The sequence below is a fragment of the Syngnathus acus genome, chromosome 11 (assembly GCF_901709675.1).
Source record: "Syngnathus acus chromosome 11, fSynAcu1.2, whole genome shotgun sequence".
Classification (NCBI taxonomy): Eukaryota; Metazoa; Chordata; class Actinopteri; order Syngnathiformes; family Syngnathidae; genus Syngnathus; species Syngnathus acus.
In genome coordinates this window covers 3,825,511-3,844,030 of record NC_051096.1, presented here as the reverse complement: position 1 = coordinate 3,844,030, position 18,520 = coordinate 3,825,511, and the positions used below count along the sequence as shown (strand labels likewise).

At 44.7% G+C, this 18,520-nt stretch overlaps 4 protein-coding genes across 4 annotated transcripts; 2 read left to right on the top strand and 2 right to left on the bottom strand.

Annotated features, from left to right (window-relative positions):
• Nucleotides 1-59: 59 nt before the first annotated feature.
• Nucleotides 60-2,768, bottom strand: kifap3a (kinesin-associated protein 3a). The gene has a single exon (XM_037264716.1). The coding sequence runs from the start codon at nt 2,722-2,724 to the stop codon at nt 316-318; it is 2,409 nt and encodes an 802-aa protein (XP_037120611.1). The 5' UTR covers nt 2,725-2,768; the 3' UTR covers nt 60-315.
• A 75-nt stretch (nt 2,769-2,843) lies between these two features.
• nudc (nudC nuclear distribution protein) lies at nt 2,844-4,808 on the top strand. The gene is made up of 9 exons (XM_037264726.1): nt 2,844-3,050; nt 3,292-3,369; nt 3,439-3,651; nt 3,738-3,812; nt 3,907-4,017; nt 4,086-4,280; nt 4,350-4,433; nt 4,519-4,637; nt 4,702-4,808. Exons 1-9 carry the CDS (start codon nt 2,976-2,978, stop codon nt 4,751-4,753), a joined length of 1,002 nt encoding a protein of 333 aa, XP_037120621.1. The 5' UTR covers nt 2,844-2,975; the 3' UTR covers nt 4,754-4,808.
• A 3,441-nt stretch (nt 4,809-8,249) lies between these two features.
• tbxta (T-box transcription factor Ta) lies at nt 8,250-10,588 on the bottom strand. Its single transcript, XM_037264721.1, has 8 exons — nt 10,332-10,588; nt 9,923-10,187; nt 9,719-9,853; nt 9,581-9,642; nt 9,261-9,322; nt 9,020-9,193; nt 8,815-8,941; nt 8,250-8,672 (listed from the first exon to the last, which is right to left on the bottom strand). Exons 1-8 carry the CDS (start codon nt 10,556-10,558, stop codon nt 8,408-8,410), a joined length of 1,317 nt encoding a protein of 438 aa, XP_037120616.1. The 5' UTR covers nt 10,559-10,588; the 3' UTR covers nt 8,250-8,407.
• A 5,162-nt stretch (nt 10,589-15,750) lies between these two features.
• LOC119130659 (procathepsin L-like) lies at nt 15,751-17,680 on the top strand. The gene is made up of 7 exons (XM_037264524.1): nt 15,751-15,983; nt 16,067-16,189; nt 16,286-16,432; nt 16,601-16,825; nt 16,925-17,090; nt 17,161-17,263; nt 17,338-17,680. Exons 1-7 carry the CDS (start codon nt 15,864-15,866, stop codon nt 17,435-17,437), a joined length of 984 nt encoding a protein of 327 aa, XP_037120419.1. The 5' UTR covers nt 15,751-15,863; the 3' UTR covers nt 17,438-17,680.
• The last annotated feature ends 840 nt before the right edge of the window (nt 17,681-18,520 follow it).

Here is an 18,520-nt window from a genome sequence, read left to right as displayed (position 1 = left end):
TCTTATTGTAAAAATAAATAAATAAGTCAAATTTGATTATTTTTTTTTTTTTTATATTCCTTTTTAATGGTTTCACAATTTACAATTTAGTCACAGTGGAAGGTGACCTGCATGCACATTGACAAGTGAGACAGCAAATGCAGGCTGAGGCAATCTTAATATTTTCATAAGTTACATAAACATCACAACTGACACTCTTTTTTTATTCAACTGTCAGACTGAAGCAGCACTAACATACAATAATCACAACAATTTGCACATCTACTATATACATCACAATTAATAAGCAAGCTTTTGGAGAAGTCTAACGGCAACCTAAATGGCCGGATCGTTGTTGACGTTGACAAGATTCCACGTCAGCTGGGAGGAGGTGGTGTAGTTGAAAAGCTGTTCATCTGGTCGGAAGCCGTAAGCGCTGACCGGACGATCGGCTGGACCGTGAACGGACTCATCCGAAACATTTCCCATGAAGGACTGGCCCAGCTCTCCGTTCTTGAAGTTGGTATAAAACTCTGGGCTGATTGCACCATCAGTGGACATGATCCCATCTGCACTGTACAAGAAATCGGGTCTCTCGAGAATGTCTCTGTTCTCCATGAAGGAGTCACACTCGTCGCCGTAGAGTAAAGACTCCCCGGTCTCATCCATCTGCCGGTTCTCCACCATCTCAAGCCACTGGCAATTATACCAGCGGAACTTTTCGTTCTGTATTCTCTTGCCCCACTCGTCGTCGTACTCGGCAATGATATCCAGCGTGTTGTCGCAGACTTTGCGGATCTCGGCGTTGCTATCGTGCATCAGGTCGATCAGGTAAGTCGGGGCCTGCGTGTCTTTGATGATGACGTCTCTGGTGGCCTTGTGGAAGACCATTTGGTAGAAAACGTAGACAATTTGACAAACAAACTCGTCATCCTCCTGTTGGGCGTTGAGCAGCTCGATGAGAGCGGGGATGATGCCGGACTTGGCGAGCATGGCCGCACAAGAGTCATCCATGGAGACGGTGCCGATCAAAATGACCACCTCGAGAATTAAATCATCCTCAGCGGCACCCGGTTTCAGCCGGTCTTTCAGGTAGGGCACCAAGTTGTACTCTTTAAGAACCAAAGCCCAGTCCAGGTCGGGAATGGTCAGATTCGCAAGTGTTCCAAGACACTCAATGACATATTCTTCGGATTTGTCCACGTTGATCTGAGCCGCCAAGTCTCCGACGTGGTCCAGGAATAAGCTCTTGGTAGGGCCGCTGTGCTGGGAAATATTCCTGATCATCTTCATCACCAGAACGTCTTTCAGTTTGACGGAGCGCTTCATCAACATCTTCAAGCCGTTGCCTTCACACATGACTTGGGCGTTGGCCTTATTGGCGGCCAAGTTGATGCACAGCGAGATGAGTTCAAAGTCCATCTTTTGTTCTCCCAAGTCATAGATCATCTTCATGAGCTGCGGTATGCAGTCCGTGTTGGCAAAGAGGGACTTGAATCTGTCCTCCATGCTGATGTGGTAGAGAACGCACATGCTGAGCTGTCGCTGGCCCTCGACAGCCAGCAGCGACGAGAGTTTGGCGACGAGTCCTGCCTGGACCATTTGGTTGCGCAGCGCTGTGTCAAAGGAAAGGTTGAGCAGCAGGCGCAACGTGGTACTCAGCAGGTCTTCATGCTCGCATGGAAGCAGCTGGGCCAGCTTCTCCACTGCAAACACTTCAGCCATGTCATTCTTGTTTTCCAAGAAGATGGAAAGTTTCTTGAGGAAGGAGACCACTACCAGAAGAAGCTCTTCATCCTTCCTGTCCAGAATCTTCACAAGCATGTGAACTATGTTTTTGTTCCTCATCTTGAGTTCTGTGTGCGTGTCTTCGGCAAGGTTCAACAACAGACACAGAGAAACTCTGAGAAGCTGCTCCTGTTTAGTAAGGAGGCTTTGATACTTTTTTAAGGATTTCTCATGCTCCTTCTTCAGATTTTGGTTCTCTGAGAATTCTTCATAGGCCTTCCTCTTCCTTTGGAGCTCATCTTGCCACAGGTCATACCTCTTGAGCTCATGTTCGATGATGTTCATGCACAGGGCCCCGATCTTGAAATGTGTGACCAGGCCATGAAACTGTGAAAAACTGGAGAAGCAGAAAAAGATGCAAATGATGGTTGTTGCCAGGTCCACGCTTTGCTTCCAGTCTTCTCTCAGAACTCTGGCCAATGCTGCTAAAGCCATCTCATTCTGTTTGAGCTCCTCCAAGTTGTCCGGGTTGCGGGCCAGTTGAAAGATCAGCGTGGCTCCCCTGATCTTCTCCTGGATGTCCTCATACAGGAGCTCCAAATACTCATCAATGCTGTTGATGCTGGCCTCCTCATTGAGCTCGACACCTGCGTACGATGCAAAATCCCGAGGGGAGGTCTGCTTTTTTTCGGGCTCGTCATTTGACTGTCTGCGGGTTTGAAGGTAGAACAACAGCTGCTCGACCTCGTTCATCTTTGAGGGATGAATCAAATGGCATTCTTCCACCACTTTCCGAGCTAACGATGACGTATCGGTGTTGGCATTCAAGCTTTTCAAACGAATGATTTTCTGGCATTCTTTACGACCTCCGACCATGGCATCGCCCTGCTCACCGAGTATCGTTGCCTCGACCTCATACTGCACCACGATGGCTTTCTCCGTTGGGTGAACGTCCAGCGTGCATCCTTTCACTTTCCTTTTAAGATACCGCGGATCCGCTTCTTGCAAGCCGTCCATTTTTACGTCCGATCCGATCTCTCTAGAATGATCCACCCAAACAAGACACCACTTCCGTTCCAAACCAATCCACTCATTCCATTGGTTGTCTCGACGTTCAGTTAAAATGCCTCCCTCCGATTGGGTTCCTTCGAAAGAGGCGGGGCTTGTTTCCAGGAAGTGACTACCGCAACACAGCCAAAGCGTGCCTCGTTTTCGCTCGTTTGTTATTGAATCGTTCAAATTTCTACATTGATCCACGTTGAATAATAATGGGCGACGACGAGGAGAAGTATGACGGGATGCTTATGGCTATGGCGCAGCAGCACGAAGGCGGAATACACGAGGTACTGATGTGGACGCTCTGTGATTCGAGCTAACGTAACGGTGAAGCTAATATGCTTAGCCGCCACACCGCCTTGAAACGCACATTTTAAAAGTCGTCTATATTTCATTAAATAGTTTATTTATATTTTGTCTGTGCCATTGAGAATAAAATTGAATTCAATTTGATAAGGCAAAAAAAGGTCAGCCATTTTGTTCAAAGTATTGAAGTCATAATTATTTAACAATGTCTTCTGTCTCCAGTTAGTAAATACATTTTTCAGTTTCTTACGGCGAAAGACTGACTTTTACACCGGCGGTGATGCAGGTGCCGCTGAAAAGGTGAGAACAGTTCGCAATGAATGTGGTTTGGTCATCACATTACTTTACAACTAATTTTTGTGTTCTTAGCTTGTCAAGGATGCTTTCGCCCACCACAGCAAGATGGCAAAGGAGGCCCACGGGGAAAAGCAGAAGAAACAGGAGAAGGAAAAGAAGGAGAAAGCTCAACGGGCCGCCCAGCTAGCACAGGAGGAAGAGCGCAAGAAGAAGAGTCAGGAGGCGCCAAGGATTCAGGAACTTACTGACGAGGAAGCGGAGAAACTTCAGACGGAACTCGATGAGGTACCTTGAGGTTTCCTGTCCTCCTTTGTCCCTTTCGACCTCATCTCTCTTGATTGTCTTCACCGCCATGTTCCTCCTGCTTGCAGAAAAAGAAAGATGAGACAAGCAAGGAAACTGAGAAGGTGGAAAAAACAGTGGACAAAGAAGATAAAGATAAGGGGGTAAGACCCATGTACACTCACTGCCAAAACAATAAATACATTTACAAGACTCGACAATCTTGTATTATTCATGTAATTTATTTTGCATGTACAGTCAGACTCAGAGGAAGAGGACGAGAAGGACAAAGACAAACTAAAGCCGAATGCAGGAAACGGCGCCGACCTGCCCAGCTACAAGTGGACTCAGACGCTGTCTGAATTGGACGTGAGTGCCTCAAGCTAAAAGTTCTCGATGAGCAAAGTCGCTCTGAACACGTGTTCTCCCGCCCGCAGCTGACGGTGCCATTCGACGTGAAGTTCCGCGTCAAGGGCCGAGACGTGGTGGTGGACATCCAGCGACGCTCCCTCAAGGTGGGCCTGAAAGGACACCCGCCCATCGTGGTGGGTCAGCTCTTCAACGAGGTGAAGGTGGAAGAAAGCTCCTGGTTGTTGGATGACGGCAAGGTTGTGGTGGTCCACTTGGAGAAGGTGGGATCGCCTTCCTTCTTTCTTGTGAAGGAGCTCAAACAGTGGCTGACCTTTGGTGTTGAATTACAGATTAACAAAATGGAGTGGTGGAGCAAGGTCGTTGACACGGATCCGGAAATAAACACCAAAAAGATCTGCCCAGAGAACTCAAAGGTGACATAATTTTCAAGTGTGCAAATAAAATACAGCCGCTGAATTTATTTAGAATTGAAACCATCTGCATTTGCCTGTGGCGCAGTTGTCAGACCTGGACGGCGAAACGCGCGGCATGGTGGAAAAGATGATGTACGACCAGCGGCAGAAGTCAATGGGCCTGCCCACGTCCGAAGAGCAGAAGAAGCAAGACATCCTGAAAAAGTATGCTTGTACTTCACCAAACCTCCTCTAGGGGGCGGTGCTAACTGGGCTATTCTTCCTGCAGGTTCATGGAGCAGCATCCTGAGATGGACTTCTCCAAAGCCAAATTTAGCTGAGATCTGCAGTGGGTGTCCACGTGTGTATGTGTGTGTCCACTGTGATGCCTGGCTGGACCTCAACGTGTCATGTTTTCATTTACATCCAGGTATTAAGTTGTAACTCTGTTTGCATGGTGTTTTTTTTTTTTTTTAATAAAGCGTTGAGGTCAACTATTTCCCTTTGGAATCTGCTCATTGATTGATTATCACCACACGAGGGCACTGTTCCTTCCTAAACTTTATTTTTGACCATAGGTCAAACTTATAGCACATAAATCAAATAAAATGAAGATTTAATTTCACAAACAAACACGCTAAATTCAAGGGGTACATATTTTGCAAATTTCAGGAACCAAAAGATAATTATTTGGCCATGATGAATTTGATGGCTTCATTATATTTCATGTATATTAACACCTTTCAAAAGTTGGCAATCTTAAAACTCTCAGAAATTAAATCATACAAACTTGAATAACATTACACAGATCAAGTCATTTTTCCCCTTTTTGTTTATTTAAAAACGCAGCTTTGAGTTGGGCGTCCATCCCTAATATATCGCACACAAACAAGAGCACGCTTTCCTCCTTTCTCATGTGAACGCCACCGTTGACATGCGGTTCCCAACCCGCCGTGTTTCTCCCAACGAGTTAAAAGTCGTGTTTCTCACTCTTGCGCACGCTATCATGCGGCACTGCTAAAATGTTACTCTCACCTCCGCAGCAGTTTGCTTACAGTCGGTGCGAGGGGGCCAACCTCGTTAGCTTACGCCGGCGAGCAAGTGTTCCTCGTGTGAGAAATTGCACGCATGGCTCCAAAACACGCCTCGGACATCTGTTACTTTTGCAATTTTTTTTGTTAAAATTCAATTGAAGGAATTAGTTATACAAACATTTTTAAAAACACTTCCAACACACAAGCTCTAGAAATTAACACTAATTGTTGAGCATATAGGTGAGAAAGTACTTTGGTGCATCACCATTTTAATCCAGTTCTAGAACATCTCTGTAAGAGGCAAGTGTGCCTAATGATTTAACGGGATCACATGACACAAATCACGCAATATGCAATAATATCGGAGAGACTGGACATGAGGTGGTGCAGGGGCCCGATGGTGGGAAGGATGGGGAGGCCTGGAGGAGGGAGAGTGCTGTTTGAGGGCACGAAGGAGGCGGTTTCTCTGAGTCTACTCAGCTGAGAGCAATGTCTCACCAAGGTAGCAGAATTTGTTCATTAACGAACACACACAGACATCAGAGAGACGGGCCCGAAAAGGTTCTGCAAACACACCTCCCCGCCCACCGCGCCTCAGAGTATTCCAGCGTACCCTCGTAAATCTCCTGACTTTTTTTTAAACCATAGAAAGGTTCTACTGTTGGTGAGGAAGAAATATATACTCTAATGTTAAGTATGGGACAGCAAATGGGCTAAGTGATGTCATTAATCCTATTCAGACACCTTAAAACACCAGAAAATAAATAATGCAACATAGCATCGTACAATATTGTATTTTATTTAACAAATATCCAATAGTAATTTAAAAATAAATTGGTTTTGCGCTGTAATTTCAGTCTGTCTACGCCTTGGGCCACTAGGGGGCAGTAGAATGTGGAATTTTTATTTTAATGTTTTAGTCAATTTTTGGATTTTCTTAAAATCTCTAGTCATTTTTTTTTTTTACTAAATCTGACCCCACAGCTAACTTACAACCATAAAAAAGTTATAATGTTGGCATAGCTTTCGTAAAAAAAAAGGATTCTAATATTCTATTAAGTTGTTTGTATTTTTTTTTTAAAGGTCCGCATCTTTAACATGTGCCCACGTTGGGCCTCCACACGTGGGTGTCAGACACACTCTGTCAAAGTATATATTTGAAACACACACACGTGCACACTTCCAAGTCAAACTCCCAATTGACAATTAGGGAAGACCAACACAAGTCCGAGGAGATAGGCCATCTTTTTCTTTTTAAGGGACAAAGGCTTCCATTTGAAACGCATACGCAGAGCTCGGCCTTAACTGCAGCTGGATGTTTACAAGGCCAGCCTGAGCAAAGAACACTGGCAAACATCCTCCTCACAAAGTCGGGATGATTGCTCTTCAACATCAACACACAAAATGCAGTTAAATGAAAGTAAAGCTTTCCGTAAGTGTGTTTGTTTTGTTCTTAAAGGAACAGTACATCCATTTTTGTTTACTCTCAGTCCGTAAGCAGTCTTCAACCGAGGTTCCACAATTTGACAGACTTTATGCAAGACCTCCTTCCCCCTGCCAGCTGCAGGTCACATTGCTGCTTCACTACTGTTTGCCTGTGGCCCTGTGACCCTCCAGCCTTCATTTGCACCTGGGTGAGGACCACTCCATCATTTGCTGCCCCTCCAGAACCCCCCCACACACCACCTCCTCTTCATCTAAAGGCCTGACACTCAAATCACACCCATGACATCATGCAGCCCCCTCAGGTATGCACCGGACCACTTGGTCGAGTCATAACGGCTCCTGGCTGTCAGTCAACCTGAATGTGTTCGCTCGATGTCTTTCTCACTGCAGCGTTAAAGTAATATTTGTAATTATGAGTCATGACAATTTAATTTAGCTTTTGTAAGAGATTGTACAAGTGGACCTAATATTGACACTGTACAGAAAAATAGGCTCTACTATTGGGGATAGTATTTTTGGAAAATGATATGGAAACTTGTAAACTTTGGGGAAAGGTTTTCATACAAGTAAATTAACAAAGTCACCAGCAGTTTCGAAAATTGGTCAAGTGGATAATTTGCGACTCACCCGTTTCACATGTCTTGTCTGTTGGGTGTGGGTCGAACGTAGCGAGGCTCCAGAGTCTTCAGAAGCTCATAGAAATTTTCTTTTACAACTGCAGTATTGTTGTATGTCCTTGAAAACGCCATTGTTATATTCTGGGTTGGCGGGCAGTTTGCCGGTGGTACCGAGCGCCTGCCTCCGGGCTGAAGCGAACCAACAGGTGTCAGCGTCTTTTGTCTCGTTCAACAGTTTCGAAAATGTATCACATTTTTACATTTACTTCCACGTAGCAAGTCCATTTGGCTTTTTTCAGTTCTTTGCTATCGTTGTGTCGTTTAAAAACCCCAAAACGTAGTGACACCCGATTTCAGTGTTCCCGCCATGTCGTTCCAATTTGCTACTCTCGCGTTGTGATGAGATCTCATGTGACAGGAAAAGTCACATGACTTACAGGGAAACTGATTGGTTAAAAGGAATAATTATCGAGTTTATGAATCGATATCAGTCAATGAAAAGGAAAATTAATTCATATTGTTCAACTCAATATTCATATCTTTAAATTTTCACCCATTTCTTTTTGTAAATCTAAATAAGAAGGACACTTTTTAAAGCTACAGTGTTTGCATAATATCAAGACTGGCAAATGACTTTTTTGAATTGCTATTAAAAATACAATGAAAGACATTTTGGAGTAAACTGTTTTTAATTTATTATTTAATGACATAAATAACAACTCACAGTGAGTTCAAATACAAATAATTATGTACATGTGCAGGGGGAAGACATGCTACCCCTCGCAAGGAAGGCACTTAAATCCGAAAAGGCACGTTTACACATCACGGCGAGTTAATTTAGTCTATGTACAAAGATATACACTTGGATGTTAGTGGGAAAAAAACAACGGGACCCTCTTCAGTAGCTTTGTGCCACGGGCGTCCACGAAGCCGTCAGCCGGGCGATGGAGCTCTCGAACTGCGCGTCACCCACCCCGACGCCCACCTCGCCCAGCCCTGGGTCGTACATGGAGGACGGTGACGAGACTGGCAGCGAGGACGTCAGGCCCGTGTAGGAGGATCCTCTCAGGAACTGTGAGGTCAAACCGCCCGGGATGGAGCCCGACGCCGAACCCGACGGGGTGAGAGTGGTGCCAGCCACGGACCACAAACTGGGGTACTGACTAAATAAGCAGAAATGTAGGAGTCATTTTGATGTGATCTTTCATTAAAAAAAAAATGTAAAAAAAATTGGTCAACTCAAAATTTCAATGCAACAAAGTTTAAGAAAAATTACATATTTTTTTGTGGTGGGTTTGGGCTCACCTAGAGTTGGACGTGGAGTTGGTGGTGTGGGACAGGGTGCCCATGCCCGTGGAGTTTGGGATCTGGAGGGCGGACCAGCTGTCGTGGGTTGGGGCCAAGGTACCAGAGGTGTTGTCCATGTAGTTGTCTGTGTGGAGAAAGATGCAAAACCTGATCCATCCATCTTGGATTTTCAGTAGAAGAAGGAAAGTGCTCAGGATCTTACTGGTACTGGAGGTGCGGTGGGGGTAGTGGCTGGGGTACGGGCTGGCCCGGTGGCTCCTCAGGCTCGAGTAGCGCTCGCAGTAGGAGCCTGACGAGTGGCCTGCCGTACCGCTGAACTGTGGCGGGCTGCTGCTGGGGCAGATGGGACTCTGGCCCGGCAGGAACCAACCTCCCACTGTCGGATTAAATGCATTAACTATTTGTGTTGTTGTCTTTTAGAGTTTTGGATTCGGGAGACTCACGTTGGGAATAGCCCGACTGCTGGCTGTCCACGCTATGGTCGGGCATGTCCTTGTGATCACTCCTAGAATACAGAAGACAATTTGGTTTAAATGTATAGTGGTTCACACAGGCCAATGAAAGTCGAGCTAGGAAAAACTGGGTCTGTTGAGTTGAACACAAAGCTATTATTCTGTTGTTTGAATGGTTACATGTAGATACAAAACTTAATGTCTTCTGCCACCTAGTGGAAAAATATATTGCTGTATGTTGTAGGTGGAGATGGATTTAAGACTAATTAAGTGACTTGGATATTTTAGATACACATTTCTCCAGGTCCTACCTTTCTTTGGCATCCAGGAAGGCCTTGGCGAAGGGGTTGTGCTTTATCTTCAGGGCTGTAATCTATCAAATATTTTTGTTTCTTGTAAGCATTTTTCATTTCCAACATTTTTAATTATGCTTTTTACGACTCCCAAACCTCTTCATTCTGGTAAGCGGTGACGGCGATGAACTGTGTCTCTGGGAAAGACTGGCTGCTGATCATCTTCTGGATGCCTCCTACCTTTACGATGTGTATTCTGGGCTCATATTTGTGTAAGGAGTTGAGCATAATCTGCACAAATCAAGTGTTCGGATCACAACTATGCTCATTATTTAATATTCTACTCGGTCCCCTGCTTACCTGTCCCCCGCCGTTGAGCTTATTTGACAGCTTGACTTTGCTGAAGGACACGGGCGCCTTCATCCAGTGCGCGCCGAAGTTGGGCGAGTCCGGGTGGATGTACACGCAACTGGGGCTCTGCGGCTCCGGTTTACCGCCAGGCACCCACTCGCCGTTTACGTACTTCCAGCGGTTGTTGTCTGCCGCCACGAAGTCCAGCAGCACCGAGTACATGGCGTTTGGGTCAAGGCCGCTCACACTGGCCCTGAGCACCGGGAACATGCGCCTGCGGAGAAACCATAAAGTTTGTTTTTGGAAAAGCAAAATTGCTTTTTAAAGGACGTGTAAATACCGAAATAAATTAAATTAAGCGTGATTCCCCCGCTCAATGACCGTGCGTAAAATGTGCGCAGGAAAAATTCGTCCCTACCGTCCCGTTTTGGTCACAATCATCTCGTTGGTCAACTCCTTGAACTTGTTCCACAAGTCGGCGTCCTCCAGCGACAGTTTAATATCCCTCTCGGACGCGTCGCCCTTCTCGCTACCCTTCTGGAACTCGCTCTCCACGGCGCTCAGGAGGTGTTCCAGCCGCTGGTCCGGGTTCGAGGACGACGATGAGGAAGCGCTCATATTTCCGCTTGAACGACACACACTCATACACACACACACAAGCGGATCCCAGCAAAGCTTCTGCGTACTGACTGAACACACGCGCAAGGCCTCATGATTTTAAGGGCCCCCGGGGACCGTATGGGGGGGCTGGGGGCGTGGTCTAAGGCGCGCCTACCTCGGCCTCCCGACAATCCCAAAAACCATCTATACACCGCCACATTTTCCCAATTTAGTTTCATAATAGCGCATAGCGAGGTCCTTTAAGAAATACGCGCATTTTACGCACGGGGTTAAGTTTCACAGGAGAAATGAGTGCGAGAGTCTTGCATTATTTAGTGCGCAAGCACGGCCGACACTTGAGACAAAGGAAAAGGAAGCGAGCCGAGAGAGTGTTGCCTTTGAACTCGGTTGTATATTTGCAAATAGTGCTAATCTTTTGTTGTCTCAAATCCACATGGGAGAAAAGTAAGGAGGCCAAAGGGGGGTGCGTTTACTGAGCTGGGCCATTAGTGCTTGGGCCTGCATGGCCTGCAAGTGATGCCCGTATTTGCATAATGGGCCTATATGTGTGCATCCTGCCTCACTCACGCTCATATGCAATATTAGATATTATTTCGTCACTGCAAAATAGTTTCAAATTCTCATTTAAAAAATCTGAATGGAATTAATGTATAATAATTACACTTCCCACTTGAGTTGTTTAAATTCTCTTTATTGGATTTTTTGTTTCTGTACAGTGTTTTTTTTTTATGGAAAAAAATAATCAAAATATTGTGACGGTTTGAAATGCCAATTCATTCCAAAGACAAAAAAAACAAAATCCTAGTCAAGGCACCAACTCTATATTTTCCCATCTGAGTGAGTCATGTCGTTTTTCAATGGTGGTCTTCCTGCCTGCGACTTCCACTATCATGTACTTGGAATTGAGTTGAGGGGGCTGTGGAGCACGACTGCCGCTTTACTGCACCACTTCCTCCACTTCTACGGAGGCCGTAAATATAAAGGGGACCTCTCACACCTTCGCATCCCGTACCCCCATGCCCCCGTTTCAAAAAACCCTCAACTCCTCCACTCTGTGAGCTTGTTTTTTATTTTGGCGACATGACAGGAAGGACGTGTTCGACTATCATCGGAACACACACGTACGCACACTTTCCGGAAGCTAGCAATATACATCAAAGCTGAGTCACATATTGCCATGGCAACCCGCCCCTCCCCGCCCCACCTCCAAAAAGTTCCCATCAACTCTTACCTGTTTTCTCTACACACCTGGAAGTAGGATCACCTCCCTCAAAAAGTTGTTTACTTAAGTGAAAAGCTACCTGGAGGTTTTCCCTTCACATTTCTAGAGACTGGAGGGTTAAAGCCTTGCGGAATGGCGGCTCTACGGGCAAGCGGCAGCAGCAGTGTCACCTGGGTGCGAAATATTGCAGAGGTCTGGTGCTTGACAAAGAGACACTCATAAGCATGCATATTTTCCAGAGTACTCCGCCGGCCGGCCTAAATAAATCAGCGGGATGAGTCAGGACCCTCAAGATGGACAACGGGTACAAAAACACTCCGCGGCTACAAAAGACGCTGGCCGCGGAAAACACAACTCAGTTTAGAACGGCGTTTTGTTCAATGTTGAACCCTTCCAGGGCCGTAGCTAATATTTTTAAGAACTGAAGCAACCCTTGTTTTTTTTAATTCGATTTTTGTTTACTATGACTGTAAGGAGGGGGGGGGGGGGGCAAAAAGCAGCAAAAGAAACACTGCTCACATCCTCAAAACACACACAGTAATGTGGATTGAATCCCCCACCCCAACCTTTCGTCTGTCACTTTTGCGTTTCCACTTCAAGTTCAGGAAATCTAAACTTAACTCTTCTTATCAGGCAGCCCCTTTGAAAGGGATAAAAAGAATTAGTGGGGTCAGTAATTAGCCCCCCGCCACCCAATGCCGGCCCCCATCTCGGGTCCCCGCGGTGGGACCCTCGGGACCTTTGGCATGCTAATGACGCCGGCTTCGGCTTTTTTTTGGACTGCTGAGGAAAAAGTCTAATGTCAAAGCATTGACGAGCAATTTGAATTATTATTGACACAGGAATCAAATCGATACAGTGTATATGATATTGAAAACACTATCAAGCAACAAAGACAATTGACTTAAATTAAAGTTAAAAAATTGATAAATACTTTACAAATGTAAAAGAAAATAGAATAATATAAATTATATCAGATATATAATTTGCATGAATAAAACCTCATACAAATCAGGCTTGCATAACTGCTATTTCTGAATATTAAACATTTAAGTCATCACTGGAGAGATGAATATTTTTGAACCACTGCATTATCGGATCAACATGCAAAGTTCGATTAAAGTCGATGTATTTTTCTGCCCCATTTGTAGGTGTGTTTTGCCCTCTGTTATTCCCCCTGTTACTGTTGCCTGATGTAAATATGAGCAGCTGAAGTCAGCAGACACCAGTGTGTGAGAAAACACACAGTTAACCCCCCCACCACCCCTTACTGCACCCCCCCAGCTGTGTGCGCACACATCTGCAGCCATGAGCTCACACTTCGGGGGCCCGCATGACGCGATGGTCCAAGAAGACATAGGCAAATATTAGCAGATATTAATCACGACTGCACTTTTATATCATCTCACCAGTGGGAGTGGTGTGGTTGGATTGGTTGGGGAGGGGAGGGGTGAGTAGGGTCGGATCAAAAGGCCGCTTTGCACTGACAAACAGTAAGTGTTAAAGCACGAAATGATGAAGGCGCTGGCGAGCGGCCGAGGTTATTTACTGAGAGGACGTGCGACTTGAGAGCCGCCACCTCCAGCGGCACTTCCTCACCTCTGCAAATGCACAATTAAAATGAGGTCACGCAACACGCCGGCGCAGACAATGAGCTGTAATCGGGGGACCCTGTTCCTGCAATTTCACCTAATCTCCACACATTGAAAAGCCAAAAGAGACTTCGGCCAAAATGGCAAATTTCGTGATGCAAAAGGGAAGGGGGGCCCATAGGGGCAGCCAGCGTCTGCCAGGGCCGTAGCAAAGAGAATTTGGGATGTTTGTGGATGAGGGCGGGGCGGGCCGCACGGCGCACCGTAAAGCGGAGGAGGTAAACAAAAGGGGGCCGGCCTGCTTTTACTGCCTTCCCACGCCAGCTGATTGAAAAGTGTTACCTGGAATATGGCGAGTGATCCCCCTTGCCCCCCCCCCCAACCAACGTGAATGCAGGCACAGGGTCCCAGGTGTACAAACAGCAAACAGTTGGGGGCACATCAAAGGCTCTCATTAAAAGACAATAGATACATCGGCCCCCAAGTTCCCCATCTGCCCTGCCCCGCCCCTTTCACCATCCCCACCTATGTATTGCCCCCATTGTGTTCAAGTACACGCAATAAGAATGTGTGCAACAAGTGAGTCAACCAAATTTGGTAAGCACGTTAACCAATCACACTAATTTATTCCACATAAATGAAAATTCAGCAAAAATTTAATATTACCTTTAGAGCAAGATCTAATTTTTGACTAATTATTATCTAGGGTTTAAAATTTGGATTTTTTTTTCAATACTTGATACTATGTCCGTCCCGGGAAAAGGTGATGGGGACGATGCAACGTTCTCTGCAGACGCGGCTTTGATGCAGGACCACCTCTTTGTAGTGGAGGCCTGGAGATGGCTTGTTAGTCAGTAAAAGTCACGGCCTTCAATGGCCTCCTCTAACAGGAAGCAGTTTACACGGTGACGCTCAACCTGCCCGTGGCCCTCTATTGCTCCCCCCCCCCCCCCGCCCCAAGCCCACCCGAGGGACCCCGCATCCCCACTTTATTAGCATTTCCATAAGAAAGGAGAAGTAATTGCCCCTTTTCTTCTACTGCCCCTTCATCTTAGACTGGCTCCTCACACCGCTTCCTTTTTCCTTTCAAGCAGCCACTCACACTCTGCCAAGTCGAGGCAGAGTTGAGACACAAGTACAAATAAACAACTGGTTGCACAAGTGTGCACACCCTCTTATAACTGTGTCTGTAATTAGCCAATTACATTCGAACTCAGCGCACATCACCAATTGAAATGCGTTTGACTGACACTAAATAAAGTTCAGATGTTCTAGTCGGCTTTTCCCAACATTTTTTTTGTCGTCACGTCTTGCGATGTTTGAATAGATGGCTTATCTCGTCTTAGCACATGTTAAACGTGCGAAAACGTGCGTGATCAAAGATCAAAATACGAGATCCGAACGTTTGACGGGCACCTGGGAGGTGACCAACATCTATGCCGGAGGCCATTTCTACAATTCAGTACCTTCTGGTGCCGCCTCGGCGGTCACGGCACGAAGGTGAAGGAGCTGTCAGGAGGGGAGGGTCCCCGGCGGGAACCCCCGGGTGACTGCAAGCGTTTTAAGCGCGGCCCCATGCCGACACAGACAAAAGGATCGGGGCCCAATCACCGTCTGCTCCTTTGTTGCAGGGGGAGCCAGCGAGGCTGGGAAAGGGCCGAGGACGCAGTTGCTGCTCTCGTGGATGCGGCAGCAGACGCCCCCGGACCTCCTAAACCACGTTTATTTGCTTTGGAATCTGCTTTTTGCAGGTGATAGTAAAGGTAGCACATTGCTCGGTTCGGCCTTTTTCTTTATCAGTCCCCCCCCCCCCCCCCCCCCCCCCCACACACACACATACACACTCAATAGCCTTCATGCATTGTATTTATCTTTTATAATTTTTACCTTATAGGTTTATTTATTTTAGTGGCTTAATATAGTATTTATTTATTATTAATTTATATTTTTGGTAATATCTTAATATACTGTATTTATGTTTAGTTGTGCTATGATTAGTTTTATTTATTTATTGTCTTATGGGATTTACTATTTAATTGTACTGTATTCATTTGCAGATATTTCTAGAAATATTTATTTTTATTGTATGATTAACAGGCTTAATTTACTGGGTTTGACAAAGATGTCTCAACATTTTCTCTTTTTCCAAAAGGTGGCTCAAGCACATTCTTGGCACTCTACTGCCACTCACTGTCCATGCTTTGAAACTAAATGCAACCCCTTCATTTAAATGAAGTGCATAATACCACTTATTTTTATAAGAAAATAATTGCCTTGTAAAAATATTTAAAATATTTTACAACATAGAAAATCTTGAATTTTATAGTAAAATTAATAGTAGATTAAGATATAATAGATTAATAGTAAAAAGAAAATTGTGACGATGATGTCATCAGCCTAATAGTCTGCAGGTGTTCAGCATGCAGCCAACTGAATAAAAAGGAATGTTTGCACCTCCCGGGCATACCTGCCTATCATCACCTCCTCCTCCGGTCGGCTTCTAACTCGATCCGCCATGTTCCGAAGCCTGCTCTTCGTCATCCTGTGGGGAGTAGCGGGGTCCAACATCAGCCCGGCTCTGGATGGACACTGGGAGCTGTGGAAGAAGGCCCACAATAAAGCTTACTCACATCAGGTTAGAAGTTCTTGTCACATTCTTAACTTTGCATGTTGGACTCCTGTTGCTGGTCAATAAGGTTTTTGTTTTGGTGTGTTAAGGTGGAGGAGTCAGGTCGGAGGCGGATTTGGGAAGAGAACCTGCAGATGATTAACGTCCACAATCTGGAAGCCACCCTGGGCCTGCACAACTATGAGCTGGCCATGAACCACCTGGGAGACCTGGTAACAAGATTTCCAATTAAAAAGTTTGCTTTTTTATAAACTGTTTCAATAATGGGGCAAAGTTGATGCCAAGATATGATTTGTGTGTGTTTCTAGACCAAAGAGGAGGTGAGCGGCACATTCACTGGTATGGTGGTGCCGTCTGACCTGGAGAGGATCCAACTGAATTTTAATTGGGTGCAAAGCGTGCCGTCATCGGTGGACTGGAGGAAGCATGGACTGGTGACTGAAGTCAAAACGCAGGTGAAACATCTGCTCAATGAAAAATCGTGACTTCAAATTATGATTATGTATGGTGTTGGTGCTTTATGATCCTGTGTTTTGCTGCCCCCTTGTGGAGACTAAACACAATGCATTTGTAGCAGTTGAGTTATTATATAGATTTTCTTCCTAATATCAATTTGTGGGCAGGGTCATTGCGGCTCCTGCTGGGCCTTCAGTGCTGTGGGGGCGTTGGAGGGCCAGCTGAAGAAGAGAACGGGTAAACTGATGTCACTGAGCCCCCAGAACCTAGTGGACTGCTCACTGGACTTCGGCAACCACGGCTGCCACGGCGGCTTCATGACCAACGCCTTCCACTACGTCAAAAAGAACGGCGGCATCGACTCGGACTGGGCCTACCCTTACACGGCCAAGGTGAGGGTGGCGTTGACAAGAAACTGGTCTCATTTGTCAAAGACCTGAAGGCTCTTGGTGGAGGTTGGTGCTTAAAAATGTGTTAATTTGCCTTGTCAGCGTGGAGAGTGCATGTACAAGCCCGAGGATCGGGCTGCCAACTGCTCAGGTTACTCGTTCGTCCCCAAAGGAGATGAAAACGCCCTGAAGGTGGCCCTCGCCAACGTGGGCCCCATCTCGGTGGCCATTGATGCTTCTCACTCTCATTTCCACTTCTACCGCCACGGTGAGTTAACTTAAATGTCTCCTGAGCCCTTAATTTAAACTTTTTTTGTGTGTATGTGGTTGCTCATTAGGAGTCTACGAGGACCATGCATGTAGCCACAAAGTGAACCACGGCGTGCTAGCTGTGGGATATGGCACAGAAAAAGGAAGAGACTACTGGCTGATCAAGAACAGGTCTGATTTTTATCAATTTTTGATATTTGGACGACTAAACTTTTTTTTTTTTTTTTTTTCTGACTGTTTGGTAGCTGGGGTGTGAAATTCGGTGACAAAGGTTACATCAAGATGGCTCGCAACAAACGGAACCAGTGCGGCATCGCACTCAATGCCTGCTTCCCGATCATGTGACCTTATTCTGTATGACATTTAAGCTTGTTTTAAGAATTCAAAATAAAGTATTTGTATATGAAGTTTTTTTTTTTTTTTTTTTACAATTTAGTGAAACCATATGCACAGAAATACTCTATTCACAAAAAAATGACATCACCTTTTCACATCAGCATCACCAATATATTCAGATTCAAATACTGAAATCACCAAGAATTCATTTTGCATTTACAAAACAAAGACAACACGCCATAAAATTTGCGTACAGGTATTTTTTTTTTTTCCCCAAACCCCCCCCCCCCCCAACTATTATCCTGAATATTCCACTTGCACATACAAACATCAAATTTTTTTTTTTATACGGTACATTAATTCTTTGACCAGAACTCACATTTAGAATACATTTTGTTCATAAAAACAAGGCAAACTAAAAACAACCATCCAACTGTAACAAAATCGCACTTCGTTTCCTGACATTGGGAATGTAATTGTGTCCACTGAGGGTATGTATAGATATGTATAGCATAACTTTACATGTACAATATGTACTGTATGTATATTTAGAACTCTACACAATATTTAATATCTAAATTTTTGGGGGCACTCTTTGGATGAACGTGAGCAGGAAAGACTTCACTTTGCCCCGACCTAAGGTGGTTGACCTGGACAAATGTATCTTTATCAGCATTCACATAGCTGACATTGGCATCCTTTTAGACAATTTGTTTATTTTTAAATATATTTATGTAATTACATTAAATCATATTAAAAAAATCTAAATGTGTTTTAAATAGATACAAATATTTTGAATGTGTTTCATATTTCATTTTTTTCATATACTCAACATTTAAATATTTAATTTACACATTTAAAACATATTTTAAATATATTTTAAATGTGTATTGAAAACACATTCAAAATTTAGGATGTTTAAAATATTCCCGAGATACTTGTATACATTTAAATCACATTGCAAGTTAATTTTGAATATTTTTTATAATTAAAACATATTGCATGTCAACTTAAAATCTATTTGTAATATATTTATATATAAAACATCTTCTAAAAAAAATATAAATGGAAATATTTTCAAACAATTTTAAA